Source organism: Perkinsus marinus (genome assembly GCF_000006405.1).
Source record: "Perkinsus marinus ATCC 50983 genomic scaffold scf_1104296937140, whole genome shotgun sequence".
Taxonomy (NCBI): domain Eukaryota; phylum Perkinsozoa; order Perkinsida; family Perkinsidae; genus Perkinsus; species Perkinsus marinus.
In genome coordinates, this window is record NW_003213889.1 from 132,525 (window position 1) to 146,913 (window position 14,389).

Sequence of the window (14,389 nt, forward strand, 5' to 3'; positions counted from 1 at the left end):
CCATGTAAGCACAACATCGCCACGAGAATACAGATTGCATTATACAGTTTATCACAACTCAACTTCTTCCTTATGCGCAGACCACTGAATTCTCGCGCGCGCCCTGGTATCAAAGGGAAATGCTTCATGTCTGAAAGCTTCAAGGGATTGTTACGTGGATGCCAAACTATACATGGTCACTCCAAATTTCTAAGTTGATTGGTATGTGCCCAAGTTGTGAATGGACTCGTCATCATACCCTCCCCACCCCTCTCATGATGTTGGTCGTGCCGAAATAGTCCTCAATGCCGCTAACCTCGGCTTCGCCTACGGGAGTGCATGTCTTGGTCGATCTAGTACGTTCGATTGGCGAGGAGTACTGTCGGCCTGGCACTATTATAAAATACGCGGCATTGAGAGGTGTCTGGTCGCTGTTAACGAGTCCTTGCTGAGGCATAACCCGGATGTACCCTTGGAGCTGAAAGATAGTTTGTCTAAGGCTCCCCCAAGAGACGGTATGAAGGATTTGGACGACTTGCTCACTATTCGACTGGCCATGGTAAACGATGCTCAGTTCGTTGACAATGATAACTACAGGGATTGGGTTGAACGGTTGCAAGATGACAAGGAAACGCTGAAATGGTTCTTGAACGAAGGGATGAAAAACCATTGTTATTACAGCATGTCAGCTGATGGTGAATTTACTCCAGTCTTATCCGCTCCCATGCCTCGATCTGCAATGGATATTGATGAGGACTTGAATGGTGACGACAACGATGCAAAGGACGACGAGGTTATCCCTGTTGGGTTCAGTGGCTATCATCTCGATAATCAACAGGACGCTAGTGCTATTCCTGGTACTGTCACTGAGCCTCACGTCATGAAACACTTTGGAGGTAAAGCAGCGAGACCTTACCGAGTATCAAGGCCCAGTTATGGCACAGGTCCGAGGAAGCACCCAACAGGTCCATACATGCATCCTACGAGAGCTGCTAATTTCTCTAGGAGTCATCGGACGGAGCCTCCCGTTATGAACTCCGTGACTCAGTATAAAGCCGTTAATGACTCTTGGGAGGATGGTGCGATCAAATTGGGCAGCTTTCATGTTAATAGTTCTTCTTCAACGCCAACGACCAAGAAGTCGCGAAATTGTCGCGGGGTGGGTGTGGCAGGCAGGGTCAATCCAGTCCAGCAAAGAGTTGCATCTCAGTTCCTTCAACAAAGTACTCCTGTTCATCGTTCGGGATGCGGCTGCCTTCAGCCATTCTGTGGTGGTGGTGGATCAGTAGTTAACGGTGGTGTTGAGGAGTCTTGGGATGACAACACTGTGGCGTTCGTTACTAAAGATGGATTTGATTCTCATTGAGGTAGGATTCGTATAAGTAGTATTGCGTAGCACTATTTTCTCTCACATACCATTTAGCTCTAGTGACTCCGGTGAAGTGTTGCGTGAAGTAGGAGTTGCAGACGGGGCAGTCGTCTCAGTATTTTTTCGTACACCTTCACGCTCATGGACGTTGTTTATTTCGACACTATTGGTGGGGACCTAGATCCAACGGCAGTAGCGGCTCGGTGCCTTGCCGAGCTTGTCAACGAACATAAAGGAACAGACTTCATCACCTTCACTCGATGTAATAATGCAAGACATTAAGATTAGCTCAAAACTAAGGAACTCACAGTATTTCGCTATGTTCACTGCGTTGTCTGTCAGGCTCGTTCCCTTCGACGGCGTGGCTTGGGGATCTTCCCGCTGCCTGCATTCGGGAAGCTCCTAATGATCAAGGTTTGTATGCTGTTGGGGATATAGTGCGAGGAAGGGATCTGTTGGAGGCCATGTCGCGTAATAAGGGCAGAGGTTGAGAAACTTCGAGCTATTGGGTCGTGGAAGACTGTTCTGCGCCAAGCACTTGTCATTGCTAATGTGCTCATAGTAATTCTAGAATATCGCGATGGTCTATGTGTCTCATATCGTTGTTCCTCGCTCTAGTTTTCCTCCAAGACGGTCCTATTCCTCCGAAAGATGCCGCCTTCTCTGCATATTTAGAAGTCGAATTTGCACGATGCCTGGAGTGAGTCCCACAGCATATAAGTGCACACATGAACACGTCCTCCCAGATACATACTGTGGGCTAATGACACCGTATTTGAGAACTATACTCGGGAAGTATACGCTACGACTGTTCATAACTTCATCCTGCGGAACTTTATGTAATCTCTTTCTTTGAGGAGATCTGTCCGAGGAGTCCTTCTGTTAGGTTAACCAGTTCGTCCGAGCGAACGGCCCGATCTAGACATAGCGGCATTCCAAACATGTCTGTGTGTGTGGAGCGTCTCGAGCAGGTAAGTGCATAATAGGTGGTTATATGAACTACGTCGTCCAGATACTCAATCGCCTTAGTCGTTGGGCTCTATCCCTCGATTATGGCACTCTGCTAGACTCCACGGAGCACGGTGATGGTAATGGCCATTGTAACGGAGGGATGAATGGTGATTGCACATGGACGCCCTCGAAGGTACCATTAGTTCAGTTCGAGAGTCTCGGCAGTGCTAGTGTCTTCAGCTCGTAGTCAGCGAAGCGTTCGGTTACTTGGCAGTTCTATTGTCTATACCGTTGCCTCGTGTGGAGAAGAAACTGAGGCTACTCCTGCAGGACCAACGGTGGCAAGGACTTCATGACTTCTGTCGAAAGGTTATATACAACACATATATATACATACCGTTACCACTTCTCTGTCAGATCGAGGGGAGGGTGTCTGTCTTCCACGGTGGGCGCAATTTCCTCAATGTTACGATAGATGTTCTCGAGCACAAGTCGTGGTTCGAGGTGGGCATTTCACTAGCGCTAATTGCTAGCGTTGTTGTGCATTCTCCACATCTATCAGATATGGGGATTTGGTGTGAAAGCAGAGGAGCGAGACCGCTCGGATAGTCATGATTCTACCTGTAAGGTTGAGATCGGGAGTTTCGTGGCGCGCCGTCAGGGCACCCGTCCTTGAATGGGTGTAGACCTAGTAAAGTTAGCTGCTGTATCTCAGGCGCCGAGCCCCAGGGGTATCCAGACGACGTGGCTCATCCTGAAGATTACGAGCAGTCTGCTATGTGGTGGCAGCGTGCTGCGTTCGCTGGTATAGCAGGGACTATCATCCTTGGGTAGGCGGAGCGATCCAAGCCCTTATTGTTAGTTTGGCGCTGTTCTAGGTACATGGCAACTGGTTGGAATCCCCCATTTGAGATTCAGATGTCGTAGCGGGAAACCTGACTGTGCGTTTCTGTGTTAGTCAATCTTGAGTTGTTTTGATGGTCTTGCGCTCAATATCGAGTTATCCTTTTTTCGCAGTTTTTGAATCTGAGAGATTACAGGTTCAATAGATTCGCCATGGAAGATACAAGTAGGTTGATCTGAACTCATGCATAAAAGGATGCGAGTTCGTTTCGGTAGGTTATTATATGATATTTGCTGCCTTCTGGGTCCTTCTCGGAATAGCCTATTACATCTGGTACGCGAAGCAGGTTAGTGATAATTTAAGTGCAGCACGGAAGATCAATGGTGTGGTAGGTCCTCATCACTTTTGCCATCGTAATGTTGGTATTGTTCAGAAACCCAAGAAGCGTGCCCGCGAGAACTGGACTATCAATCAAATGTGATGTTTTATCGAGTAGTTTCATCATTTTTCCGCCTTGTGTTGTTGCCGAGTGGTCGAGTGAATGCGGTCGTCCTCAGTCGTGACAAGGTCAGATTGGTCGTTTCGAGTAGATATAGACGAATTGGAGGTATGAGGTAATGCGACATGCCTTACTTGTGGTGATCACGTCATTACAGTAGTTTGTGAGAAAATCAGAGCCACTTCCTGGTCACCACTCTTAGCTGTGATTCATAGCGGGCATGTAAGACTCTCTGATGTATCGACTGTGTGCCCTGAGTGTAAGCATTTCATCTCTCATACATAACTACTGCTTCCGTAGCATGCCACTACAGTGTGTATTGTAGTTCGCTACTGTGACACATATTGCAAGTATAATTGCTACTCATGTACTCAACTGGAACACAACAGTACCGGGAATGGCGTACTAATCATACAATATGCTATTACTGGACTACTACTATTCTATCACTCATATCGAGTACCTGCATAGCAAGGCTTCGTTCATCAACCCACAACCGAATGCTTACCCTTTATGGGCCTTTTTCCCCCACTTGATATCACCATTGGGATCCAAGACCTCCGTAAATTCCCGAATTTTATCGCCACTCCCATCAGTCTCGTCAACTAGACCATCAATCGGCTTATGCATAACAATACGGCGAATCCGATCGGATAGGAGACCATTAGAGCTCTTGTTCGGCAACCTAATGACGAGCACGTCGTACTGGGTTTACAGCGCCTGAGTATATCACTTTCTCAACCCCTTCTTCGAGTCGAGCACATACACCGTCTTGTTGATGGCATGGGCCGCGAGCACTTCAACGCGCTGATTAAGATAAGCTCTAACATCAAATTTCCCTGGTCTTCTACCTGAGGTCCTGTCAGGTCCACATCGTCGGATGAATTTGTCACTAGAACCACTGCATGGCAGAGGGCAATGTACGTTGGTATCTGTACGAGGATCTCGATAGGACGCTACTCGTCGGTTAGCACTCACTCCGTTGGCACCGGCGTCTCTCGGTCCCTTCATTGACTGGAACTTCGTCAAGTGTCCAGGCAGCATGAAGTACGTTCGCCGACGCAGATCGTGAGATACTGAGAACCCACGCAAAATGAGCGGAGCGGAGCAATTCATATTTCTCACCATCTTTAGATTTTCCACACCAGCGACCTAAGGAGGCCAACATTGGGATAGCCGCCGAAAGCGGTCGGGTGTCTGGACAGTACGAAAGATAGATTGAGTGCGTGCATAGTAAAATTACCTCTATCATACTCGGCTGAGCGCCGCCGGTCCGACGTGCCGTGACGGTCATCATCCCGCGAACCTCTGTCACTACCGTCAGTCCGTGATCTTTTATCACTATCTACTTTCCGATCGGGGGATCGCTTCCTCTTATGAGATGATCGATCTTCGAGCAACTGCATGATAGTTACGAACAAAATGGATGACTATTATTACCAGCGGGGCATCCTCGTCGAAGGGATCCACACTGGCCGACCCATCATCAGATGTGTGACTGACTTCAGCTTGATTATCTACATACGTGCATGCTCCTAGACCAAGTGAGTGGAAGAAGCCATTACCAGGCATAAAAAGGGGATCCGGATTGAGCTGTGTCCGAGGATAAGATACGTAGAAGACGTTGGAGTCTACAAAGTCCTTCGGAAGAGACGAGGCCGAACACTGAACATAATCACTTTCGGTATGATATGCGCGCAGCGCGAAGAATTCAAAGATTCATTTTCCCTTGAGTTGTACTACCAGCTTCTTGGCTAAGTATTCATCCCTGTCTCTCCGATCTCCTTTTATATCCTCCCAATTAGTGAGATGTTTGCTCGACAGCACACATGGCATCGGACACAACTGCCACTGCTCGAGATACGACAACGAAACGGAGACCCGATTGTCTCTTATGCTCCTAAAAGGAAACGAATCACAACAGAGGTGACGATTCCTGTCTTACCGTATTTGCTGTAGAGTCGGGACGATTTGGCTGTTGCGATAGCTTGTTAGCACCTTTACATTCTCGGGTTTAACTTTCTTCGTGACATCACCATCTAAGAGAACCTAAGCGAGGAGGAAGTCCATCGGATGTGGTTGATGATGATGATGTTGTTGCTTACAACGTAACGCTGTAGCTGCTTGTCGAAGTCCTTACATTCACCGATACTACCATTGAGTTTATAGGCGGCGATGAGGCCCTGAAGAAAGGAGACCCCGAAGGGCAAAATGCGAGCTCTATGGTGAGTAAAGAAAACGATGATAAGAGTATTCAATGACGGCAATACACTGGATGCCAATTGGTATCTACTAGATGAATATCAATGGTAAGGGCCGTTACGATGGTGAACTACGCCCCACGATAGAGGTAAGCGTACATGGTCCATAGAGAGCTCATGTGTTAGTCCTTTTCACGGAGGGTGATAGGCTCAAGTATCCTGAAACGCCCAAACCCAAGACTACAAACCTTTTATTTCGATGATGACCTATAAGGAAGAGTCCCCACGAACAGTACTTGCAGTTCGACGACGCAGCCTGTGAGAAGACGTCGTAGGTTGGGCCCTCTGACTCGCTTCGTCACGTTGGTTTCATCCAGTCTCACATCATACCTATAGGGGAAGTAGTATGGAAATATCTTCAAGTCGGGTCCCTCCTACCTCTGTGATAATTGGTCGAATCTGACTATCCTACCAGTTTGGCCGTCTAGCCCAGGATAGTCGCGTAGGTCAACAAGTCTTACAGCGTCGCCTCTTTCGATACCAGTTATATCCTCATCGTTATGAATGCTCATGGGAGAGTCAGAAGGAGATGGTAGTGCCGTCATCGTTAATAGAAGCTATTGGCTTGGACGTGAGATAAGGGTGGAATTTCGTGGCGCGTGAAGTTTTTTTGTAATTTCGTGGCGCGTGACATTTTCATCACGATGCCAGTCGGGTCGTTCGATTCGGGCTCTCTAATGCATTCGAACACCTCGAGCCCTACGGTTAGTCTAGGGAGCCGCGAGGGTTACCCTCGGGACCCTCATTCACTTCTGTAGTACAGTGGGGTGATACAGTAACTGTATCACATCCTTGTTTTGCTCGCGCGGGACGTAGTTCTGAAATTTTATTTGGGAGAGAACTTTTTTCTGTAGACGAGGCTGCTGTACTGGAAGAGTAACCCCGAGTTTGTGCCCCAGTAGAGCTTCTCTTTCCGTTGAATACCTAGGCTTAGGTGGCAAACATAATTTGGAGACGCCTTGTAACGTCGTAACGCTCGCATCTTAAAACGCCCAGCCGCCTGGTAAAAGCCTCAGATGATCGCTGAGCACATTCTGAGTCAGCTCATTGGGTTCGCTCTCTGGGTCCGTCGATTCGAATGTAATTCTTTTTGATGTAGTTTTTACTCACTATAATGTCTACCAATGGCGTCACCGGTTCGAACGTCTCTCAAGTGATCACCGCGGAGCTTTCATTCGATGATACACGAGAGCGTCCAGCACGGAGGCTAGCATTTACCTCGTTGACTCGCTCCGACAAGGGTGTTCGCTTTTTCCTCGACCTGTTCATAGTGTACGTGTCGGTCATCATAGACTTCATGGGTTATACCCTATTGGCGCCTCTTCTCTCTACCATAGTTGACCAACTGGGCAGTGGTGGGTTCTCTGATGACGCCTTTGCAGCGTCGTGGTTGATGGCGATGTACGGCCTTGGTCAGTTTATCTCTGTGATGATAATGGGCCCCCTCTCGGATCGAGTGGGCCGGAGGCCGGTATTCATCCTAGCCTATTCGTTGACATCACTGGTCTACCTTATACAAGGCTTTTCCAACTCGTATTGGATGTTCGCAGTTTTGCGACTGTGTAACGGCTTGACGACTGGGACGAGACCTGTGACCTTCTCATATCTAGGGGACATCGCTCCACCAGAGAAAATGCCGCTGTATTCGTCTCTGGCGGGGGCGATGGTTGCCATAGGCGCCTTGATGCCTTTGCTAGGGGGCAGTATGGGGACCATCACTTGGCGACTACCAGTCTTCTTCTCTGCTGGTATCACCTTTATCATGGCATGTTTGGCCTTTATTTTCCTCAGGGAGTCCCTAAAGAAGGGCAGTACGGTTGTCGATAGTGGAGGAGTGGCCAATGGTGGTGTTAGAATGGGCACCAGTATAATGCGTACACCTCTTTTCATCGTGACTCTAACATTGATCGCTCTAACAGGGGCATGTGTCCAGTATGGTAACATCAGTATCATCACGACGTTACCTTGGTTGCTGAATCAGGTCTACGGGACGCCGTTGAATACGGTAGGCCTTATCCTAGGTTCTCAAGCTATACCCACATCCTTAACTCTATTTTTGGTATTCCTGCCACTGTCGAAGCGCGTTCCCATGTCTATTCTGGCCATGATCGGAATGCTGGGACATGCCACTATGTTCATACTGCCTTTGCTCGGTAACGTCTATGGTGTAATTTTCACGTCGTATTTGCTCAACTTCGGTAATTCCATGGTATACTCCTCGGTCCCGGTAATGGCGAAGGTAATAGCGCCAGCTCCGAGGCGAGGTTTGGTCAATGGTATTGTACTCGCCTCTATGCTGCTGGCTGGGGCGGTCGGCCCGTTGATCGCAGGAGTGCTCTGGGATGCGGATTCAGAACACATCACGGCATTCGCGGTAGTCTCTGGTGTAGCTGCTCTTGGTGCTGTGTGCATGCTATTTACATGGCGCCTCATTCCGTTGTTGATGACGAGGGTAGCTAGAAGGGCCGAGGAGGACCTCACGGATGAGCAGATAGAAAACCTCTATGAGGAGCTTGCTGATCTACAGGGTATGAGAGAGTGCCGTATGAAGCTGGCGGCTCACATCAAGCACCGAAAAGGGGTCGCCCATAGAGAGGACGCAGCTGTTGAGGAAGCGCTGAGGATCACGAGAGCCCTCAGTTTATCAGATCTCAAAATGGGTACTAGCCCTCATAGCGACGAAGATATTTGGAGACTGGGTTGTGATGTGAGTGCCATACTTGACAGGAATAACTGGAATCGCTGGCCTCACTATTATGAATGGATACTGGCCCAGGTTGGTAGTGCCTTTCCGCCGATAAGAGAGGCCCCTGAACAAGATAGATACGAGGACGTCACATGGGTCATGCAGAAGCACTTGGAAATAGTGTCAGAATGGGAGAAGCGGCAACTCAGCAAATTCAAAAAAGATCGATAGCGGTTGAGGGGACGAAGCATGTAAGTGAAAAGTTGAATTTCAATTCTGTTTAATACTCAACGTACTATTGGCTTACCCGGCGAAGCTCTTGAAGCCAATTTTCTGTCATAATTTTTGAGATCTGTTCTTAGTACTATTATCATCTAACTTGTTTTTCCTGTTGCGTTCTAGCCATGTGCGTGTCAGAGTGTTGATGGATCTGGCCTAGGGCGTTCAATTTCAATGGATCCAGCCTCCAAGGTTAATGACGGAGGCGGAGGAGGAGAACCGTCCAGTTCCTCGGTATCGGCTCTATTGCCAATGTGGGCCTTGGTGGAAGGAGTAGCGGACACCAGTCTGGGAGAGCTACAACAGGCTTTGGAGTCGGAAAACCCTACGACAGTGTGGACCGCAGTGAGGCGCCTTCGGGAACGTGCAATTGCACTGCATGTGGCCTGTGGGTATTTCCTGGGTGCTCATGGTGGGGCTCGAGCGTTGGCGGAAGGCCGGCGTAAACAGCTGGACTACGATAATAAAGTCCATCTGAATGAGCGTATAGGGGAGGAAATGGTACCGTTGAGGCTGTGGACCAGGGGCCAAGCCAGAGACCAGCAGTGGAATGTACGAGATGCTGCTACGGTACTTATGGGAGGTGATAGGAACTTCCTACCAGAGTTGACGGCTGATCTAGTGGGTAGTATAGGGAAACCCTATGTGGTGTCATCTTCGTTAACGATGAATCCAGAGGCGCGGAGCCAAGCCCAGGAGTACCTTCATCACCAGCTGAGCCTATATAACGTACAAGCTAGACTCCCGGAAGGGGCGCTATTCTCGGTAGACTCTCATACTGACACCATACTGCTGGCCTCTCGCACTGGTGGGTTCTCGGTTCGGGCTATTTACGATTTGTCCTCTTGGACGATATTGGACGTACGTGTACATCGGAAACGGAGGACGGCATGTCGCATCGTATTGCAGGCGGTGATGGATCAGCTGGTTCGGGAGAAGAGCGATGAAAATGGCCTGAGAGTGATGTACACGTGTGTGGCGAGGATGGCCGCTCAGTTGCAGTTGAGGAGTCTCCTTCAGCAGGCAAGGGATCTGATGAGCTCCTCACCGGAAGGGCCCATATGGGGTGTGGAAAAGGTTGGGGACGATTCGACCGAGATGGAGAATTTCGTAAAGAGGATGGAAGTGAAGCTGTGCCCGGGTGCGGTGGTGACCACGAGCCAGGCGGGGAAGTGGTCGCCAATGATAGTTTGGTCCGCAGGGGACTCCGGGGTCAAGGCGAGCCTCATGGGGGACTGGCTCTGTCCGGACCAACTAGAGGTAGTAGTAGTAGAACGAGAGGCTGCTGCTCATGTTAGATGGCGTGGTTACTTAGGTGCTCCCGGCTGACTACCTCCCAGCTAGTGACCTGCCCCGTTGTGTGGACCTAGCCTTTGGTCTTGTTCAACGGCAGACTCTGATGTCGTTGAAAGGCTCACTAAGAGGCAACAACAGTGCGAGTTTACGGCAGACTAATGATGGTGATGAGACGTCATGGTCGTTGGTTTTGCGACGGCCATCAGGGAGTTTGTGTGCTGTTGTCTCCTTGGATAAGACTGGCCGTTTAGTAGTGGAGTCACCCTTGTTGCCCTCGGTGGACCCTCTTGTTGTTACTTCTTTATCACACGCCCTGGCCCTACTTGATCGGCAACTGCCCTTCCTTGCTAACGTTGAATCTTCGGACCATAAGGCCGAGGTCAACGGCTGGCACCGAGTTGCATGGCCCTACGGTTTCGCCTCGCCTCCTGAGAGTGAGCTGTTACCAACAGAGCCCACCGACGTTTACCGCACTGTACAGCAGACTAGAGATGCCTGCGATTTCCGCGCGGCCTATGCTGTTGCTGAGGTCCCTGGGGTATTCCTCACGATGCTCTATTCGTTCCCTCCACTCAACGACGACCCGCCCTCGGTGGGGTTCATCGGTATGACTGTGAATCCCCGCCTGATCAACGTGGGATCGGCCGACCACAACCGGGATGTTTTCACAGCAGCCAGCCAGACTATATACTCAGCAGGGCGATACCATAAGGGCTACGCGAGGCCACTGCGTATTCTGGCATCAGTTGGGTCGACTCTACGGAAACTGTTGCCCCCGGATGAGTTCTCATTGGAGCTCTCCTGGCCCCCAGTGAAGAGACCAGATACTGGTGATGGCGAAGGCAACGTGTATGGGCATATGTTTGTGTGGAGGAGGAACGACAAGGTCATCGGGGGCCAGCCTCTCGTGGAGCAGGAGTCGTCACCGGACGTAGAGGACTCGCCTGATGATGATGATGACGAGAGCCTGCTGTCCTCGGGAGGGACTCCAGAGACTGTTGAGGAAGGCCAACAGTTGGAGCCTCCCAACTTAGCTTGTGTGGCAGAACCAACAGTACACGTATTTATCAGTGACGATGAGGAGGTAATGAGGGCAGGAGTGTGGGGCACTGGGAATCGACGTTTCCACGCTCGTTAATTTCCACGACTTAGGTACCCTGGAGGATCCGCCTGTCGTTGATCCCTGGTTCCCTTATAGTCATGCAAGATGCCTCCGCCCCTGATGCCGAGCCCCCATCGTGGCCCTCTAAGATGGCAGCTGCTGCCAATAACGATTCTCTCAATAACATGCACGTCATTGCCCCCCAGACCCCCGCTCCGACAACGGCAGCGTTCTTGTCGGATGACTGGGAGTCCCCACCGCCTGGTGATGATACACCAGTTTCCAATCAAGTGATTCGGATGCTGTCCGGGGCGAGGGCCGTTCTACGGAGCTATTCGGCTGCCCCTGCTGGTGGCCTCGTCGCTACTGGTTTGGTCATTGAGTATGGCACACTCGGGGCCCTTGGTCGAGATCTGCACCAGTTGGTTCGAATGGCTGAGTGGATCTACCAGGCGAGGATGGTAGCTCGGTACCATGAGGGCATGCAGTTAGTCTCGGCCGACCTAGAGGCTATACGCCTGTCACTCTCGCCGACCTGTGGGACGGAGGATGATGTCTTTGAAGTGTTCCTGTCCGACGTTGGGAGGTCCTTACGACCAGCATTGGATTGCTGCACTGAAGGTCTGGGCGTGAACCTCAAGTGGATCCAACCGTCGTTGACAGATTGTGTAGTGCCTCAGTTGGAGCTGTTTGCCAACCTGCAGATGGTGACTGCCACTGCGGGTGACTTTGCCGGTCCACTGGCCCGTTTGGCAGCCTATATAGAACTGTGCAGGGCCACTCAATATGGGCTTGCCGCTGTACCGTCGAAGGCAGAAGCGATAGGGACGGGGGTAAGGCCTCCTGGTCTGGCTGACGGCCTCCCGATGCCAATGTGGGAACTATGGCCGAGGAATCAGATGGCCTTGGACATGGTATATGGCCGTACTTACCTATTTGAGTTCACTGCAATGCTGGGTGGGTACTTGGCAGTTCGGACCAATAACCGATATAAGCAGCCCTTGGTGCCTCTGCCGGCACCTGAGAGGTTCTTCCGGATGGTAACGGCAACGAAGGCTGGTGTTGTCAGTGATCACTTCCTACCTCTGCGGGACACTGAGTTTCGGGTACGATTTCAGCCTGGCAAATTATACAGTGGCATCCTGGAGCCATTGGGAGTCTATTGTTGGTACTGTCATATCATTACGACCATCGCAAATGGTGTGCTGCCCACCGATTGCCCTAGGGAGGATCGGATGTCTGCCGACTCGGCACCAGATAGCGAGCCTTGGAGGGTTCTGTCGTGGAACACCTTCGAGGGTAGTGTGGTGTGTCGGGTTGTACTGTATGCCGATGGGGCCAGCAGGACCTTCCAATTGAAGTTGAATATTGACAAGGTCCCCGGACGGCCAGAGACGCAGCTTCTCAATCGGTATTTGGTGGCTTCCTCTGTGTTGGTGGAAGAGTTTACTGATTTATGTCGAACACCTACAGTGATCGCAGCACCGAGCTACATATTGAAATTGTTGCGGCCAGGTGTGCCATGGGTCGCTGTGTGTGAGGTGGCAGCATTGGTTCGGAAGGAACGACGGGACCGTGAGACTCTGCGGCAGATCGACTTGACCAAATCGGCCTCGTGTCAATGGCAAATCGACTGGCAGGATTTGAGTACGCCCCGACCACCAAATGCCACCAACTCCTTCGTCATGCTTCTTAATCTTACTGTTCGATTGAATATGCCAAACCAATCTCATATACTGCGATCGGCTAAGTTGACATTTACTGTTAGCTATAATAACATTGTAAACTGGCATGGTTGGGATGTGGTCCATGTGACGAGCCTACATGACAAGAGAGCTGCCCATCTCAGCGAGATAGTAGGGGATATGCAGCGACCGCCGTATCGACTGGAGGCCCATTTGGATGGTATTTGGAGCCAACTGGTCAGCTGGATGTTTTCACGAGGCTCTCCGAGTCCACAACAGCATTGATTGATCGTTTCCACCACTGAACGTTTGCCATAGCTTCTCTGGAGTGTGGTGTTTGGTACTGCGCTGTGAATCGATCACAATGGCGTAGCGAGAATTCAAAAGCATCTTTGGCTAGGAAGGGCAACATGATCAATTTCCTATATTGCAACTTTGTAGTTTTCCTCTAGGGTTTTTCGACAATGGCTACTCGTACTGATCGCACTTTCATTATGGTCAAGCCTGATGGCGTCCAGCGTGGGCTCGTCGGCCGAATCATTCAGAGGTGGGCTTTTCCTGAGTTTTGGTTGTAGAGTTTATGCACTTGTCTTAGGTTCGAGAATAAGGGCTTCAAGTTGGTCGCTATGAAGATGTGCAGTCCCAGCGAGGAGCACTTCAAGAAGCACTATGCTGACCTGTCCGATAAGCCTTTCTTCGCTGGTCTTGTCAAGTACATGCAAACTGCCCCTGTTGTCGCTATGGTATGGGAAGGTCTTGACGCTGCTGCAGAGGGCCGTAGACTTCTGGGTGCTACCAAGCCCTCAGAGTCTGCTCCTGGTACAATCAGAGGCGACTTTGGCCTTGAGGTTGGCAGGAACCTTATCCACGGCTCTGATAGTCCCGATTCGGCCGCTAAGGAAATCGCTTTGTGGTTCCCTGAAGGCGTCAACGAGTGGAAGAAATGCGACTACCAGTGGGTCTATGAGGGTTAAACCTAGGAAGGGTGGAGACTGTATCACTGTCGAGCATTTTTCTAAGTGTTGGGATGGTTTCCTCTCGCTCGTATCTGTTTTGTGTTGTTTAGTGTAATGTCCGATCCTAACGGAAAACCTGGATTGTAAAATCAAGTCTTTCGAGTGGGTCTCTTGTGGCGTGTTTATATCTTTTGAATAAGGCGTCTGTTTCTTTCGTGCCGCAAGGGGCCGAAGTCAACTCTCCGGGGTTCATCGGGGTTAGGAGAATTGTTGCACAGTGTGGGAATCAGTATATGATTTTCGCTCAACTACAGTGTTCTCTCAGTCATATCAAGGGTAGTATTGGGTTCTAGAAAGGCAGCATCTGGGTGTCGTCGCTTGAGGAATCATTGTCAATGTGAAACAGCGTGGGAAGGAAGGTGGTCGTACAATACTAACAAGTCGTGCAGTCGATAGTAGAAAGTTATATATGCGAGCACATG

General features: G+C 50.2%; 6 protein-coding genes across 6 annotated transcripts; 5 read left to right on the top strand and 1 right to left on the bottom strand.

Moving 5' to 3' along the window:
- Window positions 1-220: 220 nt before the first annotated feature.
- On the top strand, window positions 221-1,345 carry Pmar_PMAR023307 (hypothetical protein; the record flags this gene model as incomplete). Its single annotated transcript, XM_002783142.1, has 1 exon — window positions 221-1,345. One exon carries the CDS (start codon window positions 221-223, stop codon window positions 1,343-1,345), a length of 1,125 nt encoding a protein of 374 aa, XP_002783188.1.
- A 144-nt stretch (window positions 1,346-1,489) lies between these two features.
- Window positions 1,490-3,624, top strand: Pmar_PMAR023308 (hypothetical protein; the record flags this gene model as incomplete). The annotated part of the gene is made up of 13 exons (XM_002783143.1): window positions 1,490-1,610; window positions 1,691-1,819; window positions 1,967-2,048; window positions 2,095-2,187; window positions 2,235-2,319; window positions 2,361-2,492; window positions 2,540-2,668; window positions 2,717-2,803; window positions 2,862-2,922; window positions 3,015-3,129; window positions 3,340-3,368; window positions 3,419-3,531; window positions 3,577-3,624. 13 exons carry the CDS (start codon window positions 1,490-1,492, stop codon window positions 3,622-3,624), a joined length of 1,224 nt encoding a protein of 407 aa, XP_002783189.1.
- Window positions 3,625-4,092: 468 nt separating this feature from the next.
- Window positions 4,093-6,448, bottom strand: Pmar_PMAR023309 (hypothetical protein; the record flags this gene model as incomplete). Its single annotated transcript, XM_002783144.1, has 13 exons — window positions 4,093-4,105; window positions 4,151-4,327; window positions 4,376-4,449; window positions 4,621-4,718; window positions 4,768-4,839; window positions 4,886-5,042; window positions 5,083-5,159; window positions 5,208-5,307; window positions 5,386-5,542; window positions 5,588-5,691; window positions 5,748-5,825; window positions 6,140-6,233; window positions 6,282-6,448. 13 exons carry the CDS (start codon window positions 6,446-6,448, stop codon window positions 4,093-4,095), a joined length of 1,368 nt encoding a protein of 455 aa, XP_002783190.1.
- A 569-nt stretch (window positions 6,449-7,017) lies between these two features.
- On the top strand, window positions 7,018-8,820 carry Pmar_PMAR023310 (Tetracycline resistance protein, class H, putative; the record flags this gene model as incomplete). The annotated part of the gene is made up of 1 exon (XM_002783145.1): window positions 7,018-8,820. The coding sequence occupies one exon, from the start codon at window positions 7,018-7,020 to the stop codon at window positions 8,818-8,820; it is 1,803 nt and encodes a 600-aa protein (XP_002783191.1).
- A 300-nt stretch (window positions 8,821-9,120) lies between these two features.
- Pmar_PMAR023311 (hypothetical protein) lies at window positions 9,121-12,527 on the top strand (the record flags this gene model as incomplete). The annotated part of the gene is made up of 5 exons (XM_002783146.1): window positions 9,121-10,128; window positions 10,184-10,328; window positions 10,371-11,248; window positions 11,317-12,372; window positions 12,492-12,527. The coding sequence occupies 5 exons, from the start codon at window positions 9,121-9,123 to the stop codon at window positions 12,525-12,527; spliced, it is 3,123 nt and encodes a 1,040-aa protein (XP_002783192.1).
- Window positions 12,528-13,410: 883 nt separating this feature from the next.
- Window positions 13,411-13,991, top strand: Pmar_PMAR023312 (nucleoside diphosphate kinase, putative). Its single transcript, XM_002783147.1, has 2 exons — window positions 13,411-13,498; window positions 13,547-13,991. Exons 1-2 carry the CDS (start codon window positions 13,416-13,418, stop codon window positions 13,923-13,925), a joined length of 462 nt encoding a protein of 153 aa, XP_002783193.1. The 5' UTR covers window positions 13,411-13,415; the 3' UTR covers window positions 13,926-13,991.
- The last annotated feature ends 398 nt before the right edge of the window (window positions 13,992-14,389 follow it).